At 43.6% G+C, this 16449-nt stretch overlaps 1 protein-coding gene across 2 annotated transcripts; it reads left to right on the top strand.

The window, feature by feature from the left end:
• The first annotated feature begins 7782 nt into the window (after positions 1-7782).
• LOC109916271 (gamma-crystallin S-1-like) lies at positions 7783-15139 on the top strand. Of its 2 annotated transcripts, none has more exons than XM_020515992.2 (3): positions 7783-7818; positions 12864-13106; positions 14864-15139. In XM_020515992.2, exons 1-3 carry the CDS (start codon positions 7783-7785, stop codon positions 15137-15139), a joined length of 555 nt encoding a protein of 184 aa, XP_020371581.1. The 2 variants fall into 2 exon arrangements, with proteins under 2 accessions (XP_020371581.1, XP_020371589.1); XM_020516000.2 differs by lacking the exon at positions 7783-7818 and adding an exon at positions 12744-12758.
• The last annotated feature ends 1310 nt before the right edge of the window (positions 15140-16449 follow it).

Below are 16449 nucleotides of genomic sequence, written 5' to 3' on the forward strand. Positions count from 1 at the left end.
ACATCCTCTCTACTTCTATCTTATTTATTCCCTTCATAATTTTATATGTTTCTATAAGATCCGCCCTCAATCTTCTGAATTCCAATGAATATAATCCAATCTACTCAGTCTCTCTTCATAAGCCAACCCCCTCAACTCCAGAATCAACCTAGTGAACTTCTTTTGCACCCCCTCCAGTGCCAATACATCCTTTCTCAAGTAAGGAGATCAAAACTGCACACAGTACTCCAGGTGTAGCCTCACCAGCACCTTGTACAGCGGCAACATAACCTCTCTGCTTTTTATTTCAATCCCTTTAGTAATGAAGGACAAAATTCCATTTGCCTTCCTAATTACTTGTTGTACCTACAGACCTACCTTCTGTGATTCATGCACAAGGACACCCAGGTCCCTCTGCATAGCAGCATGCTGCAACTTTTTACCATTCAAGTAATAACCCTTTTTACTATTACTCCTACCAAAATGTATGACTTCACATTTATTTACATTGTATTCCATCTGCCAGACTTTTGCCCACTCACTCAATGTATCTATGTTCCTCTGCAAAGTTTCACAGTCCTCTGCACACTTTGCTTTGCCACTCAGCTTAGTGTCATCTGCAAACTTTGACACCCTACACGTGGTCCCCAACTCCAAATCATCTATATAAATTGTAAATAATTGCGGTCCCAACACCGATCCCTGAGGCACACAACTCGTCACTGACTGCCAGCTAGAATAGCACTCATTTATCCCCACTCTTTGCTTCCTGTTAGTCAACCAATCTTCTATCCATGCTAATACTTTACCCTTAATGCCATGCATCCTTATCTTATGCAGTAGCCTATTGTGCAGCACCTTGTCAAAGGCCTTTTGGAAATCTAGGTACACCACATCCACTGGGTCCCCATTGTCCACCTTTCTCGTAATGTCTTCATAGAATTCCAAAAGATTTGTCAAGCATGACCTGCCCTTCATGAACCCATGCTGCGTCTGCCCAACGGGACAATTTCTATCAAGATGCCTTGCTATTTCTTCCTTGATAATAGACTCAAGCATCTTCCCCACTACAGAGGTTAAGCTAACCGGCCTATAATTCCCCATCTTTTGTCCACTTCCCTTTTTAAACAGTGGCGTCACATTTGCTGTTTTCCAATCTGCTGGGACTGCTCCAGAGTCCAGTGAATTTTGGAAAATTACCGCCAGTGCACCTGCTATTTCTCCCGCCATCTCTTTTAGTACCCTGGGATGCATTCCATCAGGGCCAGGAGACTTATCAATCCTTAGCTCCATTAGCTTGCCCAACTCTACCTCTTCTGTAATAATGATTGTTTCCAGGTCCTCACCTACCTTCGTCTCTTTGTCAATTACTGGCATGTTATTAGTGTCCTCCACTGTGAAGACCGATGCAAAATACCTGTTCAATGCCTCGGCCATTTCATCATATCCCATAATAAGTTCCCCTTCTCATGCTCTAAAGGGCCAACATTTACTTTAGCTACTCTTTTTCGTTTTATATATTTATAGAAACTTTTGCTATCTGTCTTTATATTCTGTGCCAGTTTTTTCTCATGTTCTATCTTACTTTTCTGTATAGCTCTTTTTGTGGCTTTCTGTTGACCTTTAAAGTTTTCCCAATCTTCTCGTTTCATGCTGTTTTTGGCCACTTTGTATGCCTTCTCTTTCAATTTGATAGCCTCCCTTATTTCTTTCGACACCCATGGCAGATTATGCCTTTTCTTACAGTCCTTCCTTTTTACTGGGATATACCTTTGCTGAGCACTTTGAAAAATTGCTTTGAAAGTCCTCCACTGCTCATCAACTGTCCCACCATAAAATCTTTGTTTCCAGTCTACTTTAGCCACGTCCTCCCTCATTCTATTGTAGTTCCCCTTGTTCAAGCACAGGACCCTGGTATTGGATTTTATCTTCACACTCTCCACCTGTATTCTAAATTCAACCATACTGTGATCACTCCTTCCAAGAGGATCCCTAACTATGAGGCCATTAATTATTCCTGTCTCATTACACAGGACCAGACCGAGGATAGCTTGCTCCCTTGTCGGTTCCATTACATACTGTTCAAGAAAACTATCACGGATACACTCAACGAACTCCTCCTCAAGGCTACCCTGACCGAGCTGGTTCGACCAATCTACATGTAGGTTAAAATCCCCCATGATAATTGCCATACCATTTTTACAGGCATTAGTTATTTCTTTGTTTATTGCCCGCCCCAATGTGATGTTATTATTTGGTGGCCTATAGACTATGCCTATCAGTGACTTTTTCCTCTTAGAATTTCTAATTTCCACCCAAATGGATTCAACCTCATTCTCCATAGAACCTATATCATCTCTCAGCACTGCCCTGATGTCGTCTTTGAATATCAGAGTTACACCACCTCCCTTACCTTCCTGTCTATCCTTCCGAATAGTCTGGTACTCTTGGATATTTAACTCCCAGTCGTGACCATCCTGTAACCACGTCTCCGCTGCCCAAATATATTCCCGGCAGCCCCCTGGTCCTCGCTGTTGCCTCTCCCTCTGCTGCTGGAAAATTGTTGATTTATTTCTGCTGAAGTGACACCTTCCGTCATTTTACTGATGATTGAGAGTAGACTGATAGGGTTAAATTTGCCCTGTCTTTTGTATATAGGACATACCCGGGCAATTTTTCATATTGTTCTGTAGATGCCGGTGTTGTAACTGTACTGGAAGAGGTTGGCTAGGGGAGCAATAGAAGTGCATAAAATAATGAAAGGTATGGATAGGATGGAGAATTTCAAGACCTAGGGGCACATCTTTAAGGTGAGAGGAGTGAGGTCTAAAAAAGACATGAGGGGCAAATTTTTTATGCAGAGGGTGGCTTGCATGAGGAATGAACTTCCTGAGGAAGTGGTGGATGTGGATGCAATCACAATATTTAAAAGACATTTGGGTAAGTACACAAATAGGAAAGCTTTGGAGGGATATGGGCCAGGAGCAGGCAGGTGGGATTATGTTCGGCATGGACTGGTTGGACCGAAGGGTCTGTTTCCGTGCTGTGTGACTCTATGACTCTACGACTGTATGACCATTGCCAGAATGCTGTCAGGCCCACAGCCTATGCAGAATCTGGTGCTTCCAACTGTTTCTCCATATCACGTGGTGTGAATCGAATTGGCTGAAGACCGCTATCTATAATGCTGGGGACCACTGAAGGAGGCCGAGGTGGATCATCCACTCCGCACTTCTGGCTGATGATTGCAGCAAATGATTCAGCCTTATCTTCTGCCCTGATGTGCTGGGCTCTTCCATCATTGAAGATGCAGATATTTGTGGACCCTCCTCCTCCAGTGAATCGTTTAATTGTCCACCACCATTCAAGACTGGATGTGGCAGGACTGCAGACCTTAGATCTGATCTGTTGGTCATGGGATCACTTAGTTCTGTCGGTCACTTGCTGCTTATGTTGTTTAGCACTCTCTAGTCCTGTCTGGCAGCTTCATTAGATTGACGCCTTATTTCTAGATATGCCTGGTGCTGCTCCTAACATACACTCCTGCACTTTCCATTGAACCAGGGTTGATCCCCTGGCTTGATGGTAATGTTTGAGTGGGGGGTATGCAAGACCATGAAGTTACAGATTGTGCTGGAGCACAATTCTGCTCCTGTTCATGGCCCACAGTGCTTCTTGGATGCCTAGTCTTGAGTTGCTATATCTGTTCAAAATCTGTCCCATTTAGCATGGTTATAATGCCACACAATACGATGGAGGGCGTTCTCAATGTGAAGGTGGAACTTTGTTTCCACAAGGATTGTGCGGTACTCACTTTTACCAATACTGCCATGTTCAGATGCATCTCCAACCAGCAGATTGATGAGGATGATGTCAAATATATCTTTTCCCTTTTGTTGATTCCCTCATTACTTGCTGCAGACCCAGTCTAGCAGCTTTGTCTGAGAGAACCCACTCAGCTTGATCAGTAGTGCTGCTGCTGAGCCATTCTTGGTGGTGGACATTGAAATCCCCCACCCAGAGTACATTTTTCGCTCGATTCACCCTCATTGCTTCCTCTAGGTGTTGCTCAATATGGAGGAATACTGATTCATCAGCTGAGGTAGATGGTACGTGGTGATCAGCAGGAGGTTTCCTTGCCTATGTTTAACCTGTAATCATGAGACTTCATGGGTTTCAGAATCAGTTTTTAGGACTCCTGGGGCAACTGCCTCCCAACTGTGCTGCCACCTCTGCCGGGTCTGTCCTGCAGGTGGGGATGACTAGTCTGTGAGACAGCTCTCTCAATTTTGGCACTAGCACCCAGATGTTAGTAAGGAGAAATTTGCAGGGGTGACAGGGCTGTTTCTGCCGTTGTCTTTTCCAGTGTCTAGCTTGGTGCCATGTTGTCCATCTGGTTTAAGTTCTTTGATGAGACTTTGTAGCAATTGGTACAACTCATTGGCTTGCTGGGTACCAATTAAGACTGTCCAACTCCATCATGCTCTAACTACATAATCTGAAGGATGATGACTTGTGCTCAGAAGATCTGACCCTCATTGTCATCCTGGTGGCTGTGCAGGTCACAGTCTTTGATCCCCTTAATTTGTCTATCAGCATCTAACTTCAACACATAATTGGGCACCTGTGCAACATCTATAAATTCTTGACCAGTAAATGCATCTGGGATGTCATGGATGCCACTTTCTCCAGAGCATAGCTCTTCATGGCAATCCCCTGCGTTGGTGAGAGCCAAGCTGCTTGGGTTTTGAAAGTCTCCAACTTTGTGAGCTTCCCCTGGGTACACATTGCAATCGACTGCACCCATGCTGCTTTGGGAGTGCCTAGCACTAACTTGTAAAATGTGTCAATCAAAAAGCCTTGCACTCCATGAATAATCAAATTATATGTGACCATTGATACCATATTTCCGAGGTCTATGCCAGATATCCTGGGAGCTGCTGTGATGCTTGCATATTAGAGAACTCACTAGTTTCCTGTCTCCTTTCTAGATGATCAGGCTATACAGGGATGGCTGTTGGGGACATAGGCTATCCCCTTCCAAACATGGTTCATAACTCTTTTATGATAATCTTTTCCCAACAAGGCTGTAGTGGAACAGACCGTCAGCTTCCTTATGTTGGGGTTTTGATGCCTGGAGCACTCCAGTGGACCTTGCCGTATAGCCCAGGGTGTCTTTCATCTATGAGATATGCTGTACCTTTCATAACTGGAGCCAACAAAAAGAGGATGTCCAGGATACAACAGAAATATAGGATTGAGCGTAATCTTCTGAGGATGAAGATGAAGCCGAGGATCAAGGCATTGACGAGGAGGGCTTTCCAAGGAGGATAGTAAGAGCCATGCATCATCGAATGTACAGGCCAGAGCGAACATTAGTGAAGACGAATGAAACATTGTTTAATTGTTTAACATCCTCGTTTTAATCTGGGAAACCAGCTGCAAAGATCATACGGACCTTCTTGATTTTGCAGTCCTTGACCTTTCGTGTTATTGATTAAATGCCTTTTTGTTCACATCATTGAATGTTTGATATTGCTGGATGATCCTACTTTAATGTATGTGCACATCACATGTCTTACTGACCATTAGGGAAAAGGGAGCAGTCTGTGAGATAGTGCAATCACATGGCCTTAAGATTAGGCAGTTCTTACAGCATTCATCAAGAAATAATACTCGAGTGTTATGCAGTGAACTCGCTCAGGATTGGCAGCAGGTTGAGAGAAATTCTTAGCTATCTCCTTTTGACCATAATCAGTAGCACTTCATTGCTCCTGAGTTCATGTAGAATGCTTAGTTGTCCTGAAATGCTTTAGCATCAACTACGACAGTAATGAAATTGCAAGAGGCAATGCTTTTGTGCATGGTTTCTTGGCAGGCAATGTGTTATGAGGGAGCACTGAATGGCACTGAATGATAAAAAGAATGAACCTTTCTTTACAAAGATCTATAGAATCCTCACTGACTCTGTACTCTCACTCATAAGGTGTGGAATAATGCGTGAAGGCCAGGATCTGGTCCATTCCTGCCTATAGCACATAGCCTAAGTGGTGTACACATTAAATTGCAATGACCTGGTGGCAGTCTTTAATGTTCAAGAATCCTGAGGCTAACTAAAGTCATGCCCACTCTGTGCCCTCAGTATCCTTTCTTCTTCTCCCTCTTACTATGTCCATGCGCAGTCCTGACATCTGCAGTTAGCGGGGAGGGAACCCGTACTGTGATTGACCCTGTTGGATTGAAAGATTTGGGCAGTTGTTTCCAATGCCTTTGGGTCTAGAGTGTCCAATTCTGCTGAAAGTTCTCTGCCCAGTTGCAGGCTTGCTCTCCTTGTTTTGAAGTGCTGCAGGCCTTGCGATCATAGGCAGGATGGAGGTGGTGCTGAAGATACTGAGCAGAGTGCCCTGAAAAGAAACACTGATGGGCCTGTGTGCCACTCCTCCCCTAATCTGGGTTTCTGTTGGCACCACCATGAGAAAAAACGGGCACCTGGAGTGACGCTGAAGTTCACAGTCCCAGTCCCAGCTTGGCAATGATGTTGAGGGACCATGGCTTAACTGATGAAGAGCAGCTCTCTGATGATGTGTTCTGTATACATATTCGGCAGACACTGAGTGTGCTGGACCTGGTTTTCCCAGGTGGTTGTCAACCTGCCCATGCAGATAGTCAGATCCATGCCAGCTGAAGTCAACACTACTGATAATATGTAGTAAACACCTCCATACTTCAAGGCAAATGCCTCTGTCAAGCATTCGTGATGTTCCTGTACCTTTCTTTGTAGTTTGACAAAGTCTTTAATGGCTCAGAACAAGGGGCTATCATCTGCATGGGGCTGCAAAGGTGCCTGGAATTTAGCAGTCCCCTGAGTCCCAGATCCAATGCGTGCTTCTTTGAGGCTCTCTTTCCAAGAGGCCTGGCAAGTTTTCTTGCACTATCATCCTCATTAATGATGGAAAATGCCCCCACAGTGCCCCACTCAGCTAATTCTTCCACACTTTGCACACCAAGGTACTTGGCACTGCTGGCACATTGTGCAATTCCCAGCATAGGCATCACATTTAAAAGGCCATTGTGTACCCAGTCCAGGGCTACCCTGCACGATTTGATTTAGTTGATTCTGACATGGCAGAAAAGCAAACTTTGGTGCCCCCACTTTGTGGGCAGGGACCTGAGTACCGGTGAATGTGACACTGCAGAGAAGGCCCCATCCCTTTACGTCACAATACCCAATGTGCCCATTTTGTCCAAGGTTGCCACCCATTGGCAGTCTCCACAGAATGGGTAAGAACCTAACAATGCAGAAAGAAGGTCAGTGACCTTCTCTGCGCTACCAGGGCAAATGCCACCATCTTCTCTCTGCTACCTCACTCTATCCTTGATACTGCACTCATTTCCTACCTCCCACCTCCCAGTTAATGGGCACTCATGGTCCACCACTCCCACAATTGCATGCAACATCTTCTCACTTGCTCTCACCTAATCTCCAAAGCCCCACCCACCCCATTACAAACCCTGCATCCTCGGTGCTGTCTTTTCAGTCACTCAAGACACCACACCATTTTTTCCATACATTCACTAGCACTAACAGCTGTACTACCCACTGTTAGTTCACTCAATCCCACCCTTTGTCTTAAATCAGAAGAAAACAGCTCATAGTAGGGGAAGAAAAGCTAAGATGGGTGGTGGGGAGCCTGACATTTAGCTCATCACACCCGATGACGAGTGAATTCTGACTCTGATTGGCAAGAACAAGAACCTCACCATGGGCAGTGCATCCTGATATGATGCTGACCGCTGTCCAAAATGGAGGTATGGAGGAACAAGCCGAGAGTTGGAGATGCAAAGTAACCCACTCTGACTTTCATGTTGTCAATTATAACCATCTAGCTTCGTCCAATGACTGAGAGAATGGGCAAGTACAAATAAATGAGGCAACCATTAACTAATAAGAGATTTTTATGTATGCTAATAAATGCAATGGACTCTTGTCACTCACTAGTGAAAATCTCATTATCAACATGTTCAACACTTCATTAGAAAATTGTATTTTTGGTCTTGATTTTGAGAAGCTCCTTGTAGGCAGCTTCACACAATTTTTACAACTTTTGCTCTGGGGGGGTGCTACTTCATTCAGGGACTGGTAAATTTCTACCCATACTCTTGCAAGTTACTTTGCTGCTGTTAACACTGCCTGCGATAGTGTTACAGCTAATTATGTCAGCTCATTGAAGGTGAAATACCCAAGGTGAAATTAACTACTCTTTATTTGTGGAAGGGTTGAAGAGGATGTCATCTGGAATATTGGGCTCAAAATGGCATCACTCATTGATTAGAATTAGACTGCCTGCACTGCATGCGACTGGAGGACATAGGACATTGTCCACACACAAGCACCCTTGATGACTTTCAGTACATTTTGTGGCAGGAGTGTGCAGGTTCACTTGGAATATCACTTAGGTATCTATATAGATCTGTACAATCTCAACATGTACAACCAAAGCTCAATATTGTGCACATAGTCTGTACTTGCCTGGGATGTACAAGATTACATCACTGAGGGAGACCATCCTGCCTGCACTAGTTTATTGGATGAGTGATATTACTCAGTGCCAGAAATAGTAAGAACTGCTGATGCTGGAGTCAGAGATAACACAGTGTGGAGCTGGTGGAGCTCAGCGGACCAGGCAGCATCAGAGGAGCAGGGAAGTTAACCCAAGGTGTAGCACTTCCTGCAGTTGCAGGGAAAGGTGCCGTGGGTGGTGGGGCGAGTGGGGAGCTTGGAGCAGATGAGGGAGTCATCAACTTTACTGCCACCTTTCACCCCAACCTCAAGTTCACCTGGACCATCTCTGATACCTCTGCCTACTTCCTGGACCTCTCTGCCACCATCTCTGGTGACCGCCTCGAAACTGATATCTATTTCAAGCTCACCAGCTCCCACGGCCACCTAGACTACACCTCCTCTCACCCACCTTCCTGCAAGAATGCGATCCCCTATTCCCAATTCCTCCGCCTCCGCTGCATCTGCTCCCAAGATGGGGCATTCCACTTACAAAAGTCCCAGATGCCCTCTTACTTCAAGGAACGCAACATCCCCCCTTCAGTGGTCAAAAATGCTCTCGACTCCATCTCTTGCATTTCCTGCACCTCTACCCTCACATCCCCTCCCCACAGCAAAAACAAAGACAGAATCCCCCTTGTCCTCACGAATCACCCCACTACCCTCCGGATTCAATGTACCATTCTCTGCCGCTTCCACCATCTGCAGTCTGACTCCACAACCAAGGATATATTTCCCTCCCCACCCTTATCTGCCTTCTGTAGGGACTGCTCTCTCCGTGACTCCCTTGTCCGTTCCATACTCTCCACTCGCCCCACCACCCCGGCACCCTTCCCTGCAACCGCAGGAGGTGCTACACCTGCCCCTACACCTCCCCCCTCACCTCCATCCAAGGAACGAAAAAAACCTTCCACATCACACAGAGGTACACCTGCACATCTGCCAATGTGGTCTACTGCATCTGCTACTCCTGATGTGACCACCTCTACATCGGTGAGACCATGTGGATGCTCAGAGACCGCTTTGTAGAGCACCTGTGCTCGGTTCGTGACAAACGACAACACCTTCCGGTCGCGAATCAGTTTAACTCCCCCTCCCACTCCCTGGGTGACATGTCCATCCTGGGCCTCCTCCAGTGTCACAATGACACCACCTGGAAACTGGAGGAGCATATTCTGCCTTGGGAGCCCACAACCCAATTGCCTCAATATAGACTTTACCAGTTTCAAAATCTCCCCACCCCCAGGCTCAACCCATGACCAACCCTCCGTCTCATCCCCAGCTCCTTGACCTGACACAACCTGCCCATCTTCCCTCCCACCTATCCGCTCCTCCCATCCCACTGACCAATCCCCACCACTGCCTACTTGCACTCACCTATCACCATCCCACCTAACTTCCCCAGCCACACCCCTCCTGTCTCTATTCCCCTTCCCCTTCCCCTATTTCTGAAGAAGGGTCCCGACCCAAAACATCAGCTTTCCTGCTCCTCTGATGCTGCCTGGCCCACTGTGTTCCTCCAGCTCCACACTGTATTACCCAGTGCCACTTGCCTGCTTCATCCCCATGCCCTTAAATAGTACTGTTATTTCAATAATCATCCAATGTCCTCTTGAATCCTTGAATAATTGATGAATTATGGAAACAAGCAATATAATGGTTGTCCCATCTTCCAAGTAATGGTATCTTTCCATGTTGGATATAGGATCTTCAAAAATCTTTCTTAAGAATCACTTCTCAGTTCGGGAGTTACATCTGAAATTTCAGTCTTCTCTGTTTGTAAACCTGTTCTGTGATCAGTTTCTCTTTTTCTTTCTGCGATCTCCTGTTGACCAGAGGCTGTGAACTCAGATTACCAGAGCCCTAGCAACTAGCCTGAGCCAGTTTGAGCTGGTTCAGCTCTGAGGGGGAAATCCTTATTTGGAGGAAGAGAAATGAGGTAATCCTAAAGATGTCCTTGGAGAGAGCCTATAGTGGAAAGACACTGCTATCAGATGAGTTGAGCACAAACAAGAACGAGAGACCACCATTCAGTAAGATAAGGAAAAAGGATAAAAATGAAGGATTTCAGTGTGTGCCTTCAGTGAAAACTCCAGAGAACAATCTTTGAGAAATGTGGACTGCACACTTAGAAGTATGGAGAGGACACCAAGACCTGGGAGAAAATCGAGTGCCTAGCATAAGCTTCATTTAGAACAAAGAACAATACAGCACAGAAATAGGCCCGTTTGGCCCTGCAAGCCTGCACCGACACAGTTTGCCTTTCCATACTAAAACTATCTTCACTTACAGGGTCCATATCCCTCTATTCCCTTCCTATTCATGTATTTGTCCAGGTGCTTCTTGAATGCTGCAAATGTATCTGCTTCCACCACTTCCTCTTGCAGTGCATTCCAGGTACTCGCCACGCTTTGTGTGAAAAATTTGCCTCATACATCTCTTTTAAACTTGCCCCAGCACCTTGAACCTGTGTCCTTGGATAAAAACCTCATACTTTCCACTCTAAGCATGCCATTCACAATCTTATAAACTTCTATCGGGTTGCCCCTCAACCTCCTGCATTCCGGTGAAAAAAAACAGTCTATCCAACTGCTCTTCATAGCTAAAAATCCCCCATATCAGGCAACATCCTGGTAAACATTTTCTGTACCCTCTCCAACACACGCACATCATTCTAGTAGTGTGGTGACCAGAACTGTACGCAATATTCCAAGTGTGGCCTAACTAAAGTTCTATAAAGCTGCAGCATAACTTGGCTATCTTTATACTCAATGCCCCTTCCATGAAGGCAAGCATGTCTTAGGCCTTTTTTACTGCCTTACCTACCTGCGCTGCCACCTTCAGTGATCTGTGGACCTGCACACCCAGATCCCTCTGCATATCAATACTTCTAAGGGTTCTGCCATTCACTGCATAATTTCCACCTGTAGTTGACTTTCCAAAATGCGTCACCTCACATTTGTCCGGATTTAATTTTAGCTTTTATTAGTTTTTATTTTTGCTAACTGTTCCGGGAACATCAAGCTTAGTGGGTGTGTGTTGGATTTTAGCCTTGTATAAATCGCATACCTGCTGTTAACCTTTTTCTAACCAAATGGCGAGAACTGTATGTCTGTTTTAACTAAACTAATAAAGGTAGTCATTAGTTGATACAGACTTGACTGTTGTCCTCTTTGTGCCGAACCAAAAAATGTTGTTGAGGGAGGTAACCAGGCAACATACTGATCTATCTTCCCTTGATGCTATAAAAGAAGGGGAAATTCCTGATGATTGACATGATGGCCACATACGACGAACTCAAAAACCTGTCCAAATAATATTGCCCCTCCGATGGCTCGGCAGCACTCGCTTCTGACTGAAAGAGCCTCCATCAGTCCTTCAGGAATGCAATGTTGCCTTGGCACCCGATGCTGGGATGGTGAGGTCTCAAATAGTGAAGCTGAGGTGGCAATTATTCCACTGAAAGTATCCGAAGCTATCTATGTTTAAGAGATGGTCTTAAGAAGTTTTCAAACTCAAAAATGGCAGATTGTAGGTCATATCATCACCAAATCAGTGACTGATATCATAATCTGTCGATATTTTGCATACTGTGGTTGTACACAAGGGAGGTCAAAGCTATTGCACCTCAACCAGCAGGGATCACTGCAACATGCTAGAGAAGGCTTTGGTGTTGAAACGAATAAAGTAAGTCAAACCATTACAGTCCCAGAGGATGATAGAGCTGCTCTCTCATTGGAGAGACAACTGGTGATGGGCTTAACATGATGGCCAACCTACCTCAAGTAAGGGACAAGGTTCATAAGGCGGAATCTTCATAACAGTCTCAGCTGGTATAGGAATTGAACCCACACTGTTGGCATCACAAACCTGTGGTGCTCAATTTGAACTGTAATATCTTCACTGGACACAACATTAATTCATGTTGCATTCTAGGCTTTTGCATTTTTTTTTCATGAACAATTAAAACAGCATCAAAGCAGAATGAGAAGAATCAGTGCCCTATCTATAAACCTGAATAAGGGGATTTTGTATGTAATGACTATAGAATTCTTTTTATTTTCTAATTTGTCATTGTGCTGATATATGCTGTTGAAAAAATTAGAATAACAAAAGTATTCCTTAGAGTGGCATTTTACTCCGGTGTATAAGTATCAAGCGGACAGAACAGTGCTGCATCCAGGTGATTTAACCAGCCGTGACGCTCAAAATGGGCAAGGTAAGGTCAACTTTTAATCTTTTCACATTTGCAAATAATGTTATATTAGAAAAAGTATTCAAGTGGGGAATCACCAATTCAACTATGTCATTTTATTCACCACAGATCATCTTTTACGAGGACAGGAACTTCCAGGGTCGGCACTATGAGTGCAGCAGTGACTGTGCCGACCTGTCCCCTTACTTCAGCCGCTGTAACTCCATCCGTGTTGAGAGTGACTGGTGGGTGCTGTATGAGAAACCCAATTACATGGGATACCAGTATGTTCTGACCAGGGGAGAATATCCTGACTACCAGCACTGGATGGGCTTCAATGACTGTGTCAGGTCGTGTCACAGTTACCCTCAAGTAAGAAATGATTATTTGTTAACTGCCAAGTTAACATCTTTTTTCTGATGTCATTTACATTTGCTATTGCCCATCAGTAGTTTATTGCCTTGTAATGCAATCTGTTTCTAACCCCTTGTTTGACGAAATAACCTTTGCTTATATTAATTGTAGCATAATTATTCTCACTGTCATTTACTATCATGAGTGACAAATCCAGAATCGAATTATTCTGTTTTGTGTTATTTAAAATATTTGAAAAAAATTAAAAACAGCAAGATCGCAGAAGATGGTACAAAGAATTTTAACTGTCCTGTCTTGACATGTTTCTAATTAGTCACTAATTTGCAATAAGTACCCAATAATTCTAATGTATGAATGGTAAAGAACTATTCACTGTGGTCATGGTGCACCTCTGTACCTTTTGATGGGTTTGACCAGGGCTCCAAGTAAAGATTTTGTGAGCATTGGTATAGACAGTACTGCCGGTGAACTATCCCTCATACACAAGCAGGCCTACAATCTTTTGCTGAAAGGACTGTTGCTGAAATGTTTATTGACACAGGAGGAGTTGAACAGCTATTCAATCATTCCACCATTGTAATTAAGCCTGAACCTTACTTTATCCTGCTCGGATATTGACCTTCTATTAATGAATTCTGTCATAATACTTCCTGATTATGAACAGCTCTATGAAATCCCTTTCAACCTTCTCTTCTCTGAGAGAAGATCAGTGTGTCCAATCCATACACTTAACTGAAATTCCTCATCTCTAAAACAGATGCTACAAAATAAGAATCACAGCCTTCCCAAAGAATGATATCCAGAATTGGACACATGGGGAGAATTGTACAGGTACCTGTGAAGCAGGAAGGGAGTGAAACAGCTGGTTAAAAATATGGGAGGCCAAGTCAGATTTACTCCCTGTCCATAACAGAAATTTAGTGAATTCAAATATGGGATTTGTACATGCAAAGACGTCATTAAGGGTCATTTTAACAAGTCATTAGACTTTTTCCAACAGTAGATCAACACCTCTGTTGTGTAAGGAGGCAACGAGCTAACTGGAGGCAGCATCTGAGTAGCAACCCACAAGGCTCTTTTTTAAGTAAAGATTTGTAAGAGTGCTGTCCAAACAGGAAAGCAATCCTGGCAGTAACCATCTAATTAGCTACCACATGTATAATTGAGAGTGAAGTCCTGCTCGTCACCCATGTATGCCAATAACACATGATACAGCTGATGTTGAGTCATACTTGTGATTGGCAAAATTGTGCCACACGCTCCAGTTGAGGACAAGCCAATGTTTGAGAAAATTTCATCTCAACTTCCTTGTCTCTGTAGTCCTTGTCTCCATTTATAAAGTCCAGAACTCCATGTGTATTTTTCAAACTGCCCTGCAGTCTCCCACAATTTCTGCATATACACCCCTAGGATCCTCAGTTTCCGCACTCAACTCTAGAACTGTATCCCTTACTTTGTATTGATTTTCTTCATTCTTCCTACCAAAATGTATCAATTTGCTGTGTTAAACTTTGCATGACACGTGTCCACCCATTCCACTAGATTGTCTATATCCTCTTGAAGTCTATCCCTACCTCCTCATGGTTCATTATTCTGTCAAGTTTTGAATAAACTGTGAATTTTGAATTTGTGCCAAGTAGGTCCAAGTCAAATTCATCAGTATATGACTAGTGCTCCAACCTTGGAATGTTCTTCAATACATACCCAGACAGATTTACTGTGATTTCACATACCTTATCTATTGTGTATTGCAGTACCGAGGAGCCTCCTACAGAATGAGGATTTACGAGAGGCCTGACTTTGGAGGACAGATGATGGAATTCACAGAAGACTGTCCATCTGTCTACGATCGTTTCCGTTACCGTGACATCCACTCTTCCCATGTGATCGATGGTTACTGGATCTTCTATGAACATCCCAGCTACAGAGGGCGACAGTACTTCCTGAGACCCGGTGAATACAGGAGATACACTGACTGGGGAGGCTATAGCTCAACTGTCGGATCTTTCAGGCGAATGAGAGATTTCTAATTTCTTGTTGAAAGCTACATTTTGTCATGCTGATATATTCTGAAACATAATAAAGGTGTTAGCATCAGAATTGATTTTTCTTGGATTGCATTTTTGTGCTTCTAAAGTAGACATTTGATAATCTTGAAACTATGATAATTTTTGAGAAATAAATATTCCCCATAACACCAAAAATGAGAAAATACATAGCAACAACATAAGTCTGTGCACCAGGTCTTTTTTTTTCCAAACCAATGATTGTTCATTCAAGCAGCTACTCAGATAGATGGTTTATTGACAATGTTGAGTCAAAATACCACGAGCTTATCATGAAAGGAACACATAAATACATTATCAGATCACAAATTAAAATATTATTAGTCAGATTTTAATCAGTCATTGTAACAGAGCCTGATATTTTCCTCGTGCCATATGTACTCTCCTGCCATGAATTACACTTGAAAACACCTTGCTGAAAATATTCCATGTATGCAGCTAAAATCTTTTTTTTAAATCTGTGTGCAAACCAGGCATATCCTAATGTTTTATTAAAATGCAACACAAATTTGATGCCAAAGGTCTCATTTCTGAGCTCAAAGTTCTACCAACATCTCTTATTCTCAGGAGAACACAGGATTATTAACAGAAATGTATCACACACCATTGGTTATTATTTTCTGGCTACAATTCTTAAAAAAAAATTGGTGATTTCCTAGCTGTTTCCAGATACAATACCTACAATGAGTTATGCTGCAATTGTTGTCAGATTTCCTACTGACTTAAGGACTGCTGCACAAACATTTTTCTGCATTCACTGTATTTTGCTTTTATTCATTCCCAAACTTGGGTTCAACTCATTGGCATTCTCCTTTGAATACAGCATGACTGGCAGAATAAGTAGAGGATGTACAGAGCAGAATAAACTGCTTGAAGAAGGAGGGAAGAGGAGTGGCAGCAGGGGTCCGTACAAACCCAGAATGTTCAGAGGACAATTCTCCTACCTGAAACCTAGTAAAGGACAATTTATGAGATGTCCACATTTCACTCAGGACATCCTGCCTGAAATCTGCCAACTTCTGCATCTATAAACGCAATTTCAGACCAGGGCAAGGGTAGCATTGTCAGTGACTATGAAGGTGTCTGTAGCCATGAACATTTATGTTTTGCAGGCTTTAGTTGAAGATATTTGTACCTCCTTATAGTTTGCCTTCCACTGTTACATTGAGACTCTCAATTCAAAGAGAGCTAAGTAAATTTCATCTATTGCACACCTTGTGCTGTAGGCTAGCAAGCAGGCTGTCCTATTCATTGAGATAACAAGGCGTAGAGCT

The sequence above is a fragment of the Rhincodon typus genome, chromosome 7 (genome assembly GCF_021869965.1).
Source record: "Rhincodon typus isolate 14 chromosome 7, sRhiTyp1.1, whole genome shotgun sequence".
NCBI lineage: Eukaryota > Metazoa > Chordata > Chondrichthyes > Orectolobiformes > Rhincodontidae > Rhincodon > Rhincodon typus.